General features: G+C 56.3%; 1 protein-coding gene across 2 annotated transcripts in view; it reads right to left on the bottom strand.

Moving 5' to 3' along the window:
* Positions 1-522: 522 nt before the first annotated feature.
* Positions 523-17215, bottom strand: part of PREX1 (phosphatidylinositol-3,4,5-trisphosphate dependent Rac exchange factor 1) — a 172707-nt gene continuing 156014 nt past the window's right edge. The window contains exons 28-40 of one of the 2 annotated variants that reach the window (XM_016143708.2): positions 16756-16838; positions 16504-16594; positions 14642-14770; positions 13415-13456; positions 12164-12384; positions 9411-9510; positions 7854-7997; positions 7644-7758; positions 6098-6164; positions 5025-5197; positions 4547-4649; positions 4174-4241; positions 523-2759 (exon numbers count right to left, since the gene is read on the bottom strand). In XM_016143708.2, the coding sequence (XP_015999194.2) occupies positions 2717-2759; positions 4174-4241; positions 4547-4649; positions 5025-5197; positions 6098-6164; positions 7644-7758; positions 7854-7997; positions 9411-9510; positions 12164-12384; positions 13415-13456; positions 14642-14770; positions 16504-16594; positions 16756-16838 (1379 nt within the window). In that variant the 3' untranslated portion in view covers positions 523-2716. The remainder of the gene's footprint in view (positions 2760-4173; positions 4242-4546; positions 4650-5024; positions 5198-6097; positions 6165-7643; positions 7759-7853; positions 7998-9410; positions 9511-12163; positions 12385-13414; positions 13457-14641; positions 14771-16503; positions 16595-16755; positions 16839-17215) is intronic. The other variant, XM_016143709.2, reaches the window with a different exon arrangement.

The raw sequence follows: 17215 nt of genomic DNA, 5'->3' as shown, positions 1-17215 counted from the left end.
CATTGCCATGGCAACACCAGAGCCGAGGACTTGGACAGTCAAGAGGCTAGCACTGGGCAGGGTCATCCCAGAGCCAGCAGGTCGGGTAAAGGAGTGTGCCGGGCCAGGAGGGGCTGTGGGAAACTGGGCAGCTGGTGCCTTGCCCAGAGGCTGTGACCACTTCCCAGCTGCAGCCGACAGGTGGCCAGGCACGAATATGGGTCAGCGCAACCACAGCTTCTGATTTTTTAAGAAAAAACGAAAATCGGAATTTGGAAGTGAAATCTACCGGTTCTTAAATGTGAATGTCTAATTCAAAAATATAAAAACACCCCATTAGGGAAAACAAAAACAAAAGTTCCATCTATTTCCAAGTTTCAGCCCATGGGCCACCAGTCTGAGACCCCTTGTCTCCTGTAAAATGCCCCCGTACTCTGAACAGTGGTTTGTGCTGCATTTTGTAACTGCAATAAAGGCCTTCTGGAGAGGCAGGCCCCAGGCTTTCACCTCTACTGTGCTGATGCGTCGGTGTCTGAGAAGGGATGTAACTTGCTCACGGACACAGAGAGCCCACTCCCCAGCCCCAAATCAGAGCTGCCCCTGTCCATCAATCACTGCCCTCCTCGCAGGCTTCCAGGGTGAGAACCGGCAGAACTCACGGCTACTGTGTGTCTGAAGGAAGGCATCTGATTCTCCCTGTTGACCCCAAATATAGATTGAGGTGACAGCCCTTCCCTTAGAATGGTTTTCCCTGGATCTAAAAACGGGCCTCAGATAATTCCAAATAATCAGTCCATCACTGTGCTAAAACCCCACCAGGATTCACTCCCACGGGTTGGCTGAGTCTTTTAAACCTGTCACCGAAAGGACACAAGGTTGTCCCAGGGAGGGACTCAGCCTGAGGCGCATACCCGCAGTGCAGTCTTGGGTAGTCCTCGCGAATCTTCTGCCAGAGAAAATATATAATGTCCCCATTTTAGAGGAGGAAAAGAAACTTCGCTCAAAGTGGCGACAATCCTAAGGGTGGTGGTGTCGACGACCCCAGCTGTGTGGGTGGAACTGTCCTCCGTGCGGTCTTTGAAGCCCCTGCTCGTTCGCGGTGGGGGTGACCGTCCACCCCCATACCACCAGGGTCAGCCCCAAAGGAACCCACGACAGGTCATGATATTTGTATTATAAACTGACTTTTAATAACAATAAAAAATCTATCATGAATTTAAGGAGAAGAATCTGTACATTTTAAAGTAAACCAGTGCACGAGGCCCCTGCCTCGAGGGGCCCCTCTCTATCCCCTCCCCCCACAGGGCTAATGCAGGTCTTCCTGTGCGTCAGCGTCACCTGGGTCCAGCAACAAGCCTGCCTCTTGCAGTCTAGTGCTCAAGAAGGTGGTCCCTGGGGGCCCCAGGTGAGGCTTCGAACCTCCGGGGCAGTGGGAAACCCACACCAACCTGCTGGGGTACAGGAGCTGGAGGGGACAAACTACTGAGGCAGTCCCTGGGCGGGTCCTCGTGCCCGAAAGTGGGCAGGTTGGCTTCCTCTCTCTGGCTGGCTGAGAAGTCCCAAACACCCTGCTCTGAACTAACGTCGAAAAAAAAAATAAATTACAGAAGCCACCAACCCAATGTTTCCCAGGACACACCTGTGTGGGACAGCATCTCAGGTGAGTGGGTGAGCGGCTCAACCCCCTCCAGTCCCCAGAGCCAGCCTAGCCACCTCTCAAACCCCTGTGGCCATTCAGAGAGAACAAAGTAATTCAATCTAATACTGACCGACTGCTGGAGAGTTGGGGTGGGGAGAGGAGGAATCACAGTCCATAGCCGTAAGCGATACCTTATAACCCTAATATTAAAAAAGATGAAATACTGATATTTTTTTGAATTTTCAATAATTTAGTTTTTTTTTTCCTTTTAGTAGCACTGGGAAAAGTTGTCAATACTACCTTATGTTGGTCCCCTGTTAGACAATATACCTTTCTTTGAAATTTAAAATGTCAAATATATAATCACAAAACCTGGGGAAAAAAAAAAAAAAAGTCTTGACAACACCACCAACAACGTAAAACTCCAAAATAAACTATAGCGATTTCACGCCATATAAATAAAGTCAGAGCAACTCTCGTGCCAGGCCTGATGGCTCAAGTTCCCATGGCGGTGCTGCCGGAAGCTGGTGTGGCCTTCAGGTGTCCTCTTGGTGACAGGTGATGTGCTGCTCCCTCTGTGTCTCCTGGCAAAGGGCCGGCTTGTCCGGGTCCACCCGGCAGGTTAGTACACAGTTAGGAGGGGATCTGGAGGCAAAGGTGAGGAAGAGGAGGAGACGTGTGTGTCACCTGGAATGTGGACTTACGAGGAAACCAGCGGTTTCAAAAGTGCAGGTTGAGCCATCCCGAGGGAGCCGAGTCTGCGGGCCTCCGGCGGCGGCGCCCCTGACTTCCCTGTGGTGTCCTGGGGATTCGCCAGCAGGAGCCCCGGCCCCTGGCTGTGCCCATCAGCTCTGCGGGTCCCCAGCACCTCGTAGGCTTCCGGCAGCAGTGTGGAGAATGTGCCGGCCCTGGCCGATCGGCCAGCTCTTCTGAGAGAGGGGACACTGCTTGTCCTTGTAAGAGGTGATGGAGAGGGCCGGGCAGACCCCGGGGCGGCCGGGGGCCGTGGGCCAGCTCCGGAGAAGGCCGGCGTGGGCCCGTGTGGCCTCCCACATCCCAGGTCCAGCGGACGCGGCCAAGCACCGTGCGTCTCGGCGTTCAGAGGTCTCCATCCACCGGCGGCTGGCACAGGCGGTAGAGCCTAGCGGTCGGGAGCAGAGAGAATGAGGAGAGGCTGGGGCGGGCCGGGGCCTACTATCAGGATTTCAATTTTTGTTTAAACACATAATCCATTCCCAGAAAACAAAACTCAGTAGGTATAAGAAAATGCAGAGTGAAAAATATGTACGCGGCCCACGCTTCCCCCGAGCTGTGTAGTCCTCTCCCCACGGGCAGCCTCTGGCCCCTCCAGGCTGCCGAGGGCTTGACAATTACAGACGTGTCTGCGTGTGCGTGTTTGGGCGTTAAGATACGTGCGCTGGGTGTATGTTTACAAGTGCGGGGGCAGACGAGGCACGGCGCTCTCTGCCCCTTGAGTTTTCTCACTCCGTATGTTCGGGGCCCCTCCCCGCCGAACACGGCCTGCTGCCTGCTTTTCTTAACATCTGTGCCGGGCAGAAACTGAGTCTCATCTCCAAGTAAAAAAAGGAGCCACTAACGGGTTCCAAGCAGGAGAGACAGGTAGATCTGCTGTGGGGAGAACGGCAGCAGGGGGACCAGACGGGAGGCAGCTACACGGTGACCCGGGTAACTCAGAGAAGCAAGATGGCACAGTGGCGAGGAGCCTGGCCCCAGACACGGCTGGGTTCTGAATCCCAGCCCTGCCGTGGATGAGGTGTGCAACCTCCGACAAGATACGCAATCTCTCTGTGCCTCGGCATGCCCCACCTACCAAATGAGGACAATAACGGCCTGCTGGGCGCAGGGTTACTGTTTGGAGCGGGGTAAGTCAACATATAAGAGTATTAAAAAGAAGTGCGGGCTCCACGAGGACACCTAGGTGGGACCGTGAAACACAGGAAGGCCTGTGTGTGTTGCCATCTGCCGGTTTTGACGAAGTCCCGCGGCTACGCGAGAGCTAGTGAGGCGCACCCGGGAACATTCTGTGCCACTTTTGCAAATTCTTGTGATCCAAAATATTTCAAAATAAACTGTTATTGACAAAGTGTGGGCAGATGTTGATAGCAAACTGGGGCGGTAGGGATGGAGAGAGCAGACGGACTAAAATTGCTGCTGGGCAAAGGGTCACACATGGTGCCGTGAGCTGGTCTGAAATCGACGTGGGGAGACGCGGGGGTCCTGAGGAGGGGACGCAGCAGCTGCACTGAGGCTCTGGGGGCAGCGGGGTGGCAGGGGAAGGGTGGTGAGGCACGTGGGACGGGGGGGCACCGACTCATCGTCGCCCACGGCTTGTTCTGGGGCCTCATCTCTTCAGCTACAGCAGGAGCTCCTCTGGGGCCAACGGACTGAGTGCATTTGTCGCTCCCCAAAGTGGGGCCCCCATCTAACCACCAGGGGGGTCCACCTGAGGTGAGGCCAGGAGTTTGATGCCAGCCCAGGTCCTGGCTTTCCCAAGGCGAGAAGGGAGGGGAGGGAGGGGAGGGACAGCCACTCACCGCGGTGCACCCTGGGGCATCTGATCCTTGACCCGCAGATTTTTGGCCAGAATCTCCACCCTGGGGCCCTGAGAAGAAAGAACCCAGAGGCTGTGACTTGCCTCTGCATGGAGTTCAGGGTCCTTGAAGGAGCACGGGGGTGCGGTGGAGTGAGGAAATGGGGTACTCGGAGGTCCCAGAAGCGGAAATCCCGGGACCCCTCCACATGGGAAGAAGGACCCCCTCTGGGGCTGGTGACCGCCCAGCCCCCAGATGGCCTCTCATCCTGCCCCAGCTGAGGCACATCATGCCCTCGGCCTAGGATGTCCGGCCCAGGATGTCCAGGCCAGGACGCCCTGCAGCCTGGCGGGCCTGGCGGGCAGGGCCGCCTCACCTGCTTCCGCATGATGTCCGTGGCCTGCATGATGCACTTGGGCAGCAGCCCGTGGCTTCGAGCCAGGATGGCTGCCTGTTCCAGGGAGACGCTCAGGGTGCTCCTGCAGGCGGGGGCGAGAAGGCAGGCGGGTGAGACGGGGGTGACTTCCTGTCCCACCACGGCCCCCGAGACTCCACACCCCCGCCATCGCCCTGACCATCACGGCCTGCTCTCCCAGGGCGAGCTCCTGCCTCAGGGCCCAGAACTGCCCGCTCCCAGATGACTGCTGGACTCGGTCCCTACCCCCAGTGTCTTCTCTCCCAGGCCCCCCCAGCTACCCCGCCCCTCCGTGCGCCCCTCCCACCTGCTCATCCCTTCTCTTGGCTGCCAACCCTCCCACGGTGTTCTACTGTTTCCCTCGCTGCACCCCGCTAACACGTCGGCATCTCTGCCACTTCTTCCCCGTGGCGCGCCCAGCGCCCAGCTCAGAGCTCACCTCTGCATGCCCGTGCCGCACATGGCGATCTGGCAAGCCCCCAGGCGGTAGCAGAGCTCAGAGGAGATGGGGATGAGGCCAGCACCCAAGCTCCCAGCAGCACCAGGCTTGGGGTGCACGGAGGACTTCATGAGGCGGCAGAGCTCATCCAGGGCATTGATGGGGCGGATCAGCTGCGAGGCGCACACGCACACAGCCGGACGGTCAGAGCGGGCCACCGCCCAGCCTTCCGCCCCACCATCTCCCTCCAGGTCCAGCTCACCGGGGCATAAAACCCAATGAACCTCCATAACCTCCACTCGAGGGCCATCTGCGGCTCCCTGCTGCCCCGCAGGCTGACGTTCGGTGTTCACGATACCTTTCAGGCCTAACCTTCCAATCTCATTCTCCTCACCTGCCCAGGTGTGCCCCCATCTAAGCCTCAGCAAAGTGGCCGGAAATGGTGGTTTACGGTTGCTCCTGTCACCTTAATATTCTCCCAGCCAAACTCAAACCCCCAAAGGGCTGTGCTGGCCACTGCTCTTGGAGCCCCCAGCCTCTTGGTCCCGAGGCCAGTACCCCAAAACCATTGTCACATTTGAGGCCTGCCCGAGCCCGGGAAGTGGGTGAGAGGCCTGGAGCACGCACCCTCGAAAGGCCATCTGTGACACATGGGCATGTGGGCCCTGGGCGGCCAGGTCTTCCCATGTCTCAAGAAAAGCCAGAAGCCTCCATTTCCTGGGAAATCTTTTGATTTTTAAATGTTGGCGATAAAGTCAAAACAAACAAACAAAAATAATGCTGCATGGCCACTTCTGGCTCCGGCCTCAGAGAAACACTGCAGTACACCAGGACCTTGGGGAGACACCGGGGAGTGGGTGCCATGCGAATACGTCATGGAAGGAATTCCAGAGTAGCGGGGAGAAGCTGGGATCCCTCCACTGGGGAAGGAGCTACCCTGGAGGCTTCCTGGAGGAGGGGCTGCAGAGGCCTCGGGCCGCTCTGCCAGGATTCTGGCCCTGTCTGCTGAGCCGTGACCCGAGAGCCCCCCACCCTGCCCGAACTCCGCAGCGGGGAGGGGGAGGAGGGACCACCTGGTCTATCTTCACTGCCGTGGTGCTGGCATCCGTGGGCAGGTTGGACCGTTCCAGGTAAAACGCCCTGAGAGAGAAAGATGGGGTGAGGGAGGCCGCCACGCCCGCTGACCTTGCAGCCCCGACCCCACTGCGGCCACGGCCCACAGCTCTCAGAAGGAAAACGCTCAGGGCGCCTCGCACGGCTCTCTGCTGTCACGGCCACCTGTTCGCTCCCCTGGCGGCCCCGGGGAGAAGCAAGAGGGGGCCTCCCATGCACCCCTCGCCACTCGAACGCCGCCTCTCCCTGACTGCCCATGAAGTCAGTACCCGACACCCTCACTCTCTGTCCCCCTGTCTCGCCAAATCTGTCCTCTGAGCACCTGTCCGCCGACAGGTTACATCGCTCTTAGTTCACTGGTTAAGGTTCGGTCCCCCTCTAGGACAGGGCCCCGCCAACGTTTTCCGTAAAGGGCCCATCGGTCACTATTTTAGGCTGCGTGGGCCAATCGCTACTGAGATGCCACTCAGCTCAGCCACTGGAGCACGAAAGCAGCCACAGACGATGACCGCGTGCATGAACGCGGCGGTGCGCTCATAAAGCTTCACCGACAAAGCGGACGGCAGGCCAGACAACTGCTGCTCTAGAATCTACGCTCCGTGCAGAAGCGGCTCTGTTTGGTCACTGCTGACTCCCAAGCAAGCACCCAGAACAGGGCCTGGCCCACGGAAGGTCTCGATGAGCATGTGCCAAATGAAGAAAGAGACGAATCAGTGTTCACAGAGGAGCTATTTTACATAGTCAACAAAGGGCTCCGAACACACTGATGGCGTCGATCAAACCCAAGAGATGCCAGTGTTAATAATATAGCTGGATGTTTTCCCTGAACAACAACAACAACAAAAAAAATGAGAGCATCATCCTCCCATTTCCAAATGGTAAAGCCAGGCCCCAAGATGGTGCGGCCTTTAGCACACACCCCAAAAGCCCAGTCTCCGAATCCTCAGCCTGCGTTTTTCACAGAGGGAGAAGGTGAGGAGAAGGGCCGGGTGAGGGCGGCGGCAGCAGGAGCTGCTTCCCTGGGCCCGAGGCCTCCTTCCGGCGGCGGTGGCTCCTGCTCCCTCCACTTTCTCAGGGGGTCTCCTCTGAACAGGGCCAAGGCCCCAGGGTCACGCCCCTTACTCACGGGCACAAGAACCCCAGGGCTGCTGTCCCCACGCAGGAGGAAGCAGGCGGCTCCCCTCAGTTGGCCGCTCCGAAGGCCAACAGGCCCAGTTCCAGGCTCAGCCACGGTCTAGCCGCGTGACGCTGGGCAAACCGGGCGCCCACTCTGGGCCTCAGTCTCCTCGTCCGTAAAGTGGGTTAGAGTGGCTGACCGTGACTGTTGAGAGAATCTGCTGAGCTTGTGTGTACAGAGGACCCGGCACACAGCAGATGCAGGAAAGGAAAAGGCATTTTGTCCCCTCCCACGTTGGGGACCCGTCTGGTGTCTACTATGTATGCTCATACCCACTCCACAGAGCAGTGTCCAGACTCCTGTCCCCAACAGGTCGCCCGGACAGATACCTGAGTTTGCGGTAATACTGCTGAACCTTCTCCAGGGACTGGGCGTTGATCTCCTGCTGCAGGTCTTCCGCAGCCTGGCCGCCCGGCGGAGGCGGCCCCTCGGCATTCTCCAGCGCTGTGGAGGGAGAAGGAGGAGGCGGGGGGCTGGGACCCGGCGTGCTCGGCGGCCGTGGCCGGCCCCCTGGGCCCAGGTCGGCGCCCCCGGCTCACATTTTGTGAAGAGCACAGTGTGCAGCCTCAGGCTGGCCCCGCTCTCCAGGCGGGACGGCAGCTTCGAGAAGTGGTAGCTGTCGAGGTAGAAGACGACCTTCAGCGCCTGCCGGCTGCCCTCGATGTGGTAGAAGACGTTGGTGTCTGTGGGGGGACAAGGTGGGGCTGGGTGACACTGAGGCCGGCGGGAGCCCTGCCCAGCCTTCGCTGGGGCAACGTCAGGCCTTCCTCCAGACCTCTGCTGCAGGCCCGGGGCCCTCCCCGATCTCCCCGCCACAGACAGCGACTCACACCCCTTTGTCTGCCGAGCCTCAAGATGTTACTGGGACTTGCAGGTCCGCACAGCCCAGAGTGGCATCCAGGGGTCTCCCTGTTCTCCCCACCTCAGAGGGGCAGCCCAAGAAGGCCCTGCCTGCCACCTCCGGGGGGCGTCCTGGAACTTCCCTGCCTGTGTGTCTGTGGGATTAAAATCTCATGGGGACGCTGTAATAAGGGGAAAAAAAATATACAGCTGAAACTTAACGGATTTCATGAACCAATGTCACCACTAAAAATCAATTAATTAATTAATTAATTAATTAGGCTCCTTGTGGAGGTGGGAATTTTTAAAAATTGAGAAACACTGATCCGGAGCAGTGCTTCTCAAACTAGCGTGCTTCGAAGTCACCTGGAGGGCTTGCTGACAGAGTTCCAGGTTTGGCAGGTGTAGGGAGGAACCTGAGAACTTGTTTTTCTAACAAGCTCCCCCCGGGTATGGCTGTTCCAGGGACCGCACTAGGAGAACCACGGCTCCAGAGCCCAGCCCAGTGGCTCTCAGTCCGGGGCTGTTCGTCAAAGTCACCTGGAAGGCTGTTCAGAATCCCAATGGCCAGTATCCGCCCCATCGGCAGAATCTGAATCACCAGGGCGGGGCCTGAGAGGGGGCATCGGTATCTTTAAAAAGCTCCCTAGATGATTCCAGGGCAGCCAGGACTGAGACCCACTGGGCTAGACAGTGAGCTCTCAGAGGGCAGGAAGCGTAGCTGTATTCCCCTCCACTGTGGCCCCAAAACCTAAAACTGCACCTGACATATATTATGAGCTCACAGTCATTCATGGATGGATGGATAGATGGATGGATGGATGGATGGATGGATGGATGGATGATGAGTAAATTAATGAGTGGATAAGTAGATGGACAGGTGGAAGAATGGGTGGGAAAGAAGAGAGAAAGAAACTTAATTACAGTATAAGTTCTTAGAAAATCATTATAAGTCTTTATCCCAAAGAAGAATATCACTAGGAATTTTAGCAATAATTAGGTACCGGCTGTTGTTATGAGAGATAGCAACTATAAGACATGTCTGAGTTTATACAAAAAGAAACCCCTGTTTTTCCACGAGTCCCCAAGGTTCAGCTTTGAGACTCATGTTGGGAGCACGAAGCTCTGAAAGTGCTGGGTTTCAGGTCAAACTTGGGCCACTGGCCTGGTAGCAGGGGAAGAGCAGGGCGACCCGAGAGAAGTCCCTTTCACCCCCGAACCCTCACTGTCATGCTGGGGTGGGAGGAATCACTCACTGGCCACGTAGTTCTCGTCCAGCTGCTTAAAAGAGAAGGTGACGTTGTCCAGTTCCGACAGAGTCACCCAGATGTCCTCCAGCATGATCCGTTCCTCCTTCTGCAGGAGGAAGACAGGGTGAAGGAGTCTCAGATGCGCCCCCCACCCTGGGGTTTCACTTCAAGGTGCTGTGACTCAACCCTTAGTCAACCTGCCAGGCTGAGGGGCCTACGAGGTGTGAGGGTCTGCACTGGGCTCTCCAGGGCTAGACGTGAAATCACGTTTGCTTGTCCTATACCTCCCAAGGTCGGAACTCATCTCTGCTCCAACGTGCTGGGTGGCCCTCATACCCGGACCATGTCCACAGTGCAACTCGACCACCTCAAACCTCACGAGCCCAAACGGAAGTCCTCATTTCCCTCCTCAACTCCCCTCCTGTAGGCCCCATCTCAGCAAAGCACACCAGCATCTGCCCAGCTGCCCAAGCCCCAAACCCTTAAGGACTTTTTGACTTCTCTCTCCTACACCCCCCCATCACCACGTTCTAATGGGTCGACCTCCAAAAACATAGCCCAGATCCATCCACCTCCTTCCACCGTCCTCATCACCCCCAATACAAGACGCCATCATCTCTCAGGGACCACGCCAGCCTCTTCACAGGGGTCCCTCTGCTACCAGGGATAAAGAGAAGATGCAGAGAGCAGGCCTAGGGGTGACCGAGTCAGACTCCAGGGGTCCCCTGCGACCACTAGTTATCTTTGAAAACCTAACTCAAATTACATTACTCACCTGCTCAGTGCCCCTGAACCCTCCCTCTGCTCCCAGAATAAGGTACCAGGCCCTGCAGATGGGGCCCCGGTGACCTCATCCCCGATGCCCCTGGCCTCCATTCAGGACCTTTGTACATGCTGTCCTTCAGACCGTCTACCTAGCAGGCTGTCTTGGTACTCGGCTCTCAGCTCAAATGTCACCTCTCTGCCACCTCCTCAGAGAGGCCATCTCTGGCATTTAAATCCAGAGAAATCCCAACACCTTCCAAGCCTTCTGCATTGACTCCCCTTCTTCCCTTCTCTCCTCCTTCCTTCCTTTCTTCTTCCCAATCTGCTTCCCCCAACTAGAAAGTGAGCTTCGGACCCCCAGCACCCAGAGCCCGGCACATCGTGGGGACTGGTGAACTGATGCACTGGGCCCCGGGGTCCTCCTCATCTGAGAAGGGGAAGGTGAGGCTGGGCGTTCCCAGCTGCCTTTCGAGGCCCAGGGTGGTGTTTTCTGGGAATCAGGTACGAGGGGGTCTCCCACCGGGAAGCGCCTATGTGCAAGATCGGCCAGCAGAGGGCGCGCCAAGGCCACGCTTTCCGAACAGCCAGCAGCCGTGGCTGTGGGCGCCGCCTGGGAATACGTCTGCGAGGCAGGGAGCTCCGGCCTGGGCACGTGGGGTGCAGGAGCAAACAGCAGGGAGCAAGTCCTGCTGCAGGCTGCATTTCTGGAGGACGTCGGATTTGGGTACCAGCGCCCTTAAATGATGAGCTGTTGACTCTGCCTCTCTGGGGACCTTAAGTAGAAGGATCACCTGATTCTGAGCCACGAGAGTGTGGAGGGGGAGGGGCAGGGAGATCAGGGATAAAAAGGTGATGCAGAGAGAGCAGGGCAGCCGAGGATTACCAGGCCCAGAGTCGGACACGCGGAGTTCACACCTGGCTGTCTGGGTCTCGATGGCTCTCTAGTCCTTAAAATGTAGGCATGAGGGACCTGCCTTGGGGCTACTAAGAGGGCCGAATGAGATGTCTGCACCGAGGAAGTCCGCCTGGGCCATCACGAAAGCCTCCTCGCTGGCCTCCTGGCTTCTGCCCTTGCCCTCGTCATCTTCCCCACCCAGGGGCACGGGTGATTCTTCAAGTGTCAAAGTCAATCCTGTCCTTCCTCTGCTCTAAACCCTCCTATGGCTCTCACTCACTCAGAGTAACGGCTGGCATCCTCTAACAGCCTGCATGACCTCACACAGTCTGACCCCAGTTAATTCTCAAGACTTCCCCTCCCCCTCCGCAGGCTCCCTCGGCTCCAGCCACACCAGGCACCTCGTTGTTTCTCAAACACTGCAAGCGAGCTCCTGCCTCAGGGCCTTTGCACCTGCTGCTCCCGCTACCTGGAAGGCTCCTTTCTCGATATCCTCTTGGCTCGCTCCCTCCCCTCCTTCAGTTCCTAGGTCAGAGGTCACCTCCTTAATGAGGCCTACGTCAGCCACCTTATCGAAACTTCCAACTGCTGCCGAATTACATCTTCGTATCCCCTTTCCCTGCTTAATTTTTCTCCTTAGACCTTATCACTACATACAAAGGTCTTCCAAGTGCGACACTATCTATATTTAAGGCCAGATAATTCTCTGGGGACAGGGACATCTGTGCGTTATAGGATGTTTAGCGGCATCCCTGGCCTCCAGACACTAGATGCCAGTACTACCTCCTCCGTCCTCAGTTCTGACAACCTGAAGTGTCTCCGGACAAAACCAAGCATCCCGTGGAGGGTACAACTGCGCCAGTTCAGAACCACTGGTCTACCCCACTTCTTTTACTTATTTATGTCTGTCTCCCCCAACTGGGATTTAAGATCCCTGAGCACAACACCTCTGCTTTGTTCAGTGCTGGATCCCCAGTGCCTGTAACAGTGGCACATAGTAGGTACTCAATAACTAGCTGCAGCATGAACGAGGTGAGCGAGAGCCCGAGTCAGGAGGCACGAGCTCCCCCGCCCAGGCCCCCGGGGGCCCCTCACTCACCACAGTGGCCGGCGAGAGCAGGGACTGGCAGTGCAGGAGGACGCCAGTGGCCGCCACCTGCTCCAGCCACTTGCGGCTGGCGTCCCGGCTGCTCTCGTCGTACTCGCCGTTGTTGTTGTAGCGGTAACTGAGGGCGGCCAGGAGCTGCTCGGAGAAGGTGCACACGGCGGCCACCAGGGCCTGGCAGAAGATCGCGTCCCTGCGCAGCTGCAGCTCGGTATCTGGAGGGCGGGGAGGGGCCTCGCTGGGCTGGTGCTTCCCACGCCATCGGCAGGCCCCTGGCCTCAAAGCCCTGGCCCGGAACCAACCCCCCTCACCGCAGGACCACCCGTCTGCGGCCGGCGGGCCAAAACTCAAACCCAGCCGCCAAAAGCCAACTTCACGCACATCGATTCTCCAAAAGCAAGACAATTTGCTGAGAAACTCGACTCTCTTGATGACCCATCTGCCTGGTGACTTTCTCAGGCTTTCCCCAAACCCCTACTCTCAGCTGCTGCTTCTCCATGTGTGAGGGACTTGTTTGGCCTTGACTGACTGACTGACTGCCAATGACGCCAAGCATTCCTGCCAAGCTCCATGTTTTAGGAAAGGTAGCTGACCACTGTCTCTCCTTCTTCCTGCCCTCGCCCCCTTCCTTGCCCCTGCTCTTAACACGGTTGGCAGAAGTGGCCAGTTTCCAGCAACTGGTCGGTCATTCAGGGTCCCAATCTTCTGGAAGGGATGATTTTGATGACTGGCTCTGGCCAATTGGTTTTCAGTGACCAATTTTGACCTAGATCCTATTTTAGCTGCCCCTTGGCTGATCATTTTGGGAAAGAAGGAAGGGACAGAGAACATCCCCCAGCTTCTCAGAGCCCACCATCAGCCCTTCCCTCCTCCCCACTGTCTGCCGGGTAGGAAGTCCCAGTCAGGGCTGAGGACTCGACTGGCGAAGAGCCTCCTAGTCATCAGTCTATCCCGTGTCCTTGTCAAGATCAGCCCAGGCCTGGAAGGTGGCAAGACACAAGGCTCCTGGCTCCGGGACCCTGAGACTTGTCCCCTGGACACAAGAGGAAGCGAGTGAGGTCTAGGTAGTTCTCGGAGGTATTACTTCTTCTTGTGCAGGTCCTGATGACCATGGGAAAGTCAACCCCAGCTGGCAGAAAGGCCTTCCCTGGGCTGCGGTCATGAGCATCCCCTGGCAGGACGGCCTCTCCTGAGCACACCTGCATGTGTGCCAACCACAGATGGTTGCTGCTTCCAAGTCCTCACCTGTGCATTTCAGCAAAGCCAGAAGCAGCTGGTTCTTCCCATCTGGAAGGAGAGGGGCAGAGAAAGGAGAATAGGCAGAGAGGAGTTGGCAGGAGCTTCGAGCAGAGATGGGCCCTCCCACAGCCCGAGCTCTGAGCCCTCTGGAGTGAACCTCTGGGGACATATGGTCGTGCTAAAGAAATTCTGATTGGATATTGGGTAAAATCCAGAAACCCTCTGACTGCCAGGAGATAGAACCCCAACTGTTAACTGCACCCCAACTGTGTGCATGTACCTGCCAAGCAGAGACTAAAACCAGCCCCTCCGACTCCTGGGCCAGAGCCCCCAGCCCATTCCTTGTATACGTGTGGGCACGCTTTTCCATGCGTGTGCCCGCATACAGGTCGGGCACCGACAATCTGGCTCCAGGGTCCGTGTTCTCAACCAATTAGTTTTGGAAAATGGGGCAGCTCAGGGCCAACACAGACTCCTAACTCGGAGGCTGCTGTCCCTGGGGCAATGGCTCACAGGCCTTGCACGCCCTGTTGTCCTGGTCAAATGTCTCCCTGGCCTGGAGTCCTCCTAACCCAGGAGTCCCAGACGCAAATGCTGCCAAGGGCCAGGCAGGTAACGTAAGATGCGTGAGGCGGACACCAGGAAGCGGGGAGTGGTGGGGACTGCGAGGAACCAGACGGTACCGCTCTCCCACCCAAGACGGAAGCTGCCGCTCGTCTCCAGCCGCGTGTGCCTCCGGGACTGGGCAGGCGGGTGAGGGCCAGATCTCCTGACTGCTCAGACGAGCCAGAAATCTAGATTTTCATGTGAGATCTTGGATTAAACATTGGCGGCCGATCCATATTTTTATGCTATGGCATCGAGATCTATCTGTGGACCTAACTCTGATCAGGGGGCCCGCAGCCTGTGACCTTGATAATAAATAAAAGGAATTAAAATAAAGCCGCAATTTCAGAAACTAAGAAGTTCAGCCTTCTCGGTCTCCTGACTCGGCAAGGATGCCCCAAGCACCACAAATCTGCAGTTCCTTGATCAAACGTGTATAGTCTCAAGGCCTGACCCAGGGCTGGATACTCAGCTGAGAGAGAGGCCCTGACCCTTGTCATTCTCCCTCTGGACAGGGCGAGACACGCAGGTTCCTGATCCTTTCACGTTCTACATTAAGAATCGAAGGCCACAAACCGTCCCCCATCCCCGACAGCCCCCCGTTACAGCCTTCTCTGCCCAACTAACCTTCCACGTATCTCTGAATGTTGTCCACCAGGGTCTTGATGGAGTTGGGGAGGTTCCAGGGGTCCTCCTGAATGCTGATCTGGATCAAGCTCCGGCCACGCATCGTACACTCTTCTTTCTGTTTGAACTCTGGGGCAGGAAAGTGACATGAGGGCAGGGAAGGGGACGGAGGCAGCTTTAGAGGAAGGTGGCACAGAGGCTTACGTGCCATCATCACCAGATCCCAAAGCTCGGAATCCTGGATCAAGGATCCTGGCAGGACTGTTGGGTATCATCTGGTCCGTGGAGGGCAAAATATATGGTAAGTGTGCTACTGATTTATAGCACCACGCCCATAGCAGACATCACTCATCGATCTCAGCTCTCCTCCTTGCTAGTCTGAGGCGTGACTCAGCACAGCTGAAACCATTCGAGGGCAGACATCACAAATCAATCACTGCATTCTTTTCTCCTAAGCCTGGGTGTAATCACACAGAAGGATTCTCAGATACTACACCTCCTTGCAGCCACACCGATCCGAGCTGGCATGCGAGTTCTAACCTTTTCCCTATACAGAGAAGAGAGTCCAGGCACAAAGCGGAACGGTGTCTTGCCTGAAGTCACACAGCTGGGTACTGACAGAGCTGGAACTTGAACCTGACCCCAGCAGCACCATTCAAAGGCCAGGCAGACACAGGCCCTTGGTCCTTCGGCCTCATCCCTGCTCCAAGGTCCCAGGTTTCTGAGATATTTATGGTTTTGGTCCCTCTGGGTTTGATGTTTCTGACCTTTAGGCAGCAGCGGGGGCCACTTCTCACCGCTTCCTACCCTGACTTGGGAGTAACTGCCTGTTTCCTTTCCCGTTTCCTACGTCCAGCTGGGAGTTCCTTGAGGTCAGGGGCAGTGTTACACGCATCCCCGGTGGCCACCACAAGGCCTGACACAGGCTCTTTCCTAGGAATGGTCTACTGGGTCGATGGATGAATGAGTAGGTGGACAGATGAATGGGTGAGCGGGTGGGTGGGAGGAAAGGTAGGTGGAAGACCACACATGTCAATTCTTTTTCTCGCAAATCATTTCAAGAAAGTCTCAATTTGGTGCTGATAAATCCTAACACTTCTTTAACTCACTGACCCCTCTCGTAAATAAAGAACGAGGTGCTCTGGGCAGGCAGGGAGCAGTACCTGACTACAATACAGTGACATTTTGTGGCTGTTTCCATGGGGTTTATCATGGTCATCATATCTTATGGCATGTCATACCGATTTTCCATCTAAAGGGAGTTTAATAAGTTCCTTTCAAAATTAAATTTTTAAAAGGGAGATACTTTTTTCAAAAGAATTATGTCAATAATAATACAAGCAGCAAATGAATATGGTTTTAAAAAACGTAAAGATATAAGTAGGTTCTGTGAATATGGCTAAAAATGATGAAGAAGGGGTGTGGGTGTCTGAGGTTTGCAAACTGTACTCCAGTCCTTCCCTCTCGGGTTACAAATGGGCAGACGGGGGCCCAGAGAGCCTCAGGGACCAGCCCAGGGGTCCGCAAACGTTTTCTGTAAAGAGCCAAATAGGAACTGTTTTAGGCTTGCCAGGGCACACAGTCTCTGTCACAGAGTCTTTGTTTCTTCGTTTACTTCTACAACTCTTAATAAATGAAAAGATCACTCTCACCTCAGTCTGTACAAAACTGGCCATGGACTGGATTTGGCCCATGGGCTGAACGTGCTGGCCCCTGGACTAGTCCACAACCAGGGGCAAAGCTGAGAGTGTGACCAGGTGTCCTGCCCTCGATCCAGCACACACACACCCCATCGCAGGCTGGCTCCTCATTGGGTGAGGGATGTCACCCCTAGCCCTGCCAAAGGACTCTGACGTGCTCACCTTGCAAGCTGTGGTCCATAGGGAAATGCCTAGTCTCTTCGAAAGCCCTGCTCATGACCGGCCCCTTGAGGAGTGTGTGGATGGAGTCCACCTGGGCGGCAGAAAGCTCTGGGTTAGTGGGGTCCCCGTGGCCTTCCAGGTTGCAGGGACCCATGACCCATAGCCCCCTGCCTGGCTCCTGGCTTACGGGTTCTTCCCAGGGGTGATGGGAGGAACCCAAGGTCGGGCCAGGGGCAGGAACAAAGACTCTACCTGGTTAAAGAGATGTTCCAGGCAACCGTGGAGCTTGTCCTGCTTGTCTGATGGGATCCGCATGTCGCAGGGCAGCTCGTCTCCTGGCAGAAGGAAGAAGCCATCGCCATCAACTATTCCTGCCCCATGTCACACTTTCCCAACCTTTTTTCCAAGAAAGCAATGTGGCTACAGAGCCCGCAGTGGATCTGGAGTCTCACAGCCCCAGAGCCTGGCTGTGTGACATTGGGCGAATCTCTTGACCTCTCTGAGCTGTAGTTTCTTTATCTGCAAAGGGGGCAAAATGTACTAAAGCCCTACACAATTATAAGTCTTTGTTATTATTTCCATTCCGCCAACGAGGACGCTGAGAGCCAGAGAGAAGAACTGGACCCAAGTCTCCCGATCCATCCCCCAGGGCCCTCAGTTAAATCAGCTGCCGCACGTCAGATCCTTCCTAAAACCTCCCCGGGGATAGTTT

This window comes from Rousettus aegyptiacus, unplaced genomic scaffold (assembly GCF_014176215.1).
Source record: "Rousettus aegyptiacus isolate mRouAeg1 unplaced genomic scaffold, mRouAeg1.p scaffold_m13_p_12, whole genome shotgun sequence".
Classification (NCBI taxonomy): domain Eukaryota; kingdom Metazoa; phylum Chordata; class Mammalia; order Chiroptera; family Pteropodidae; genus Rousettus; species Rousettus aegyptiacus.
The sequence above is the reverse complement of the archived record's forward strand: the minus strand, read 5'-3'. Positions and strand labels throughout refer to the sequence as shown.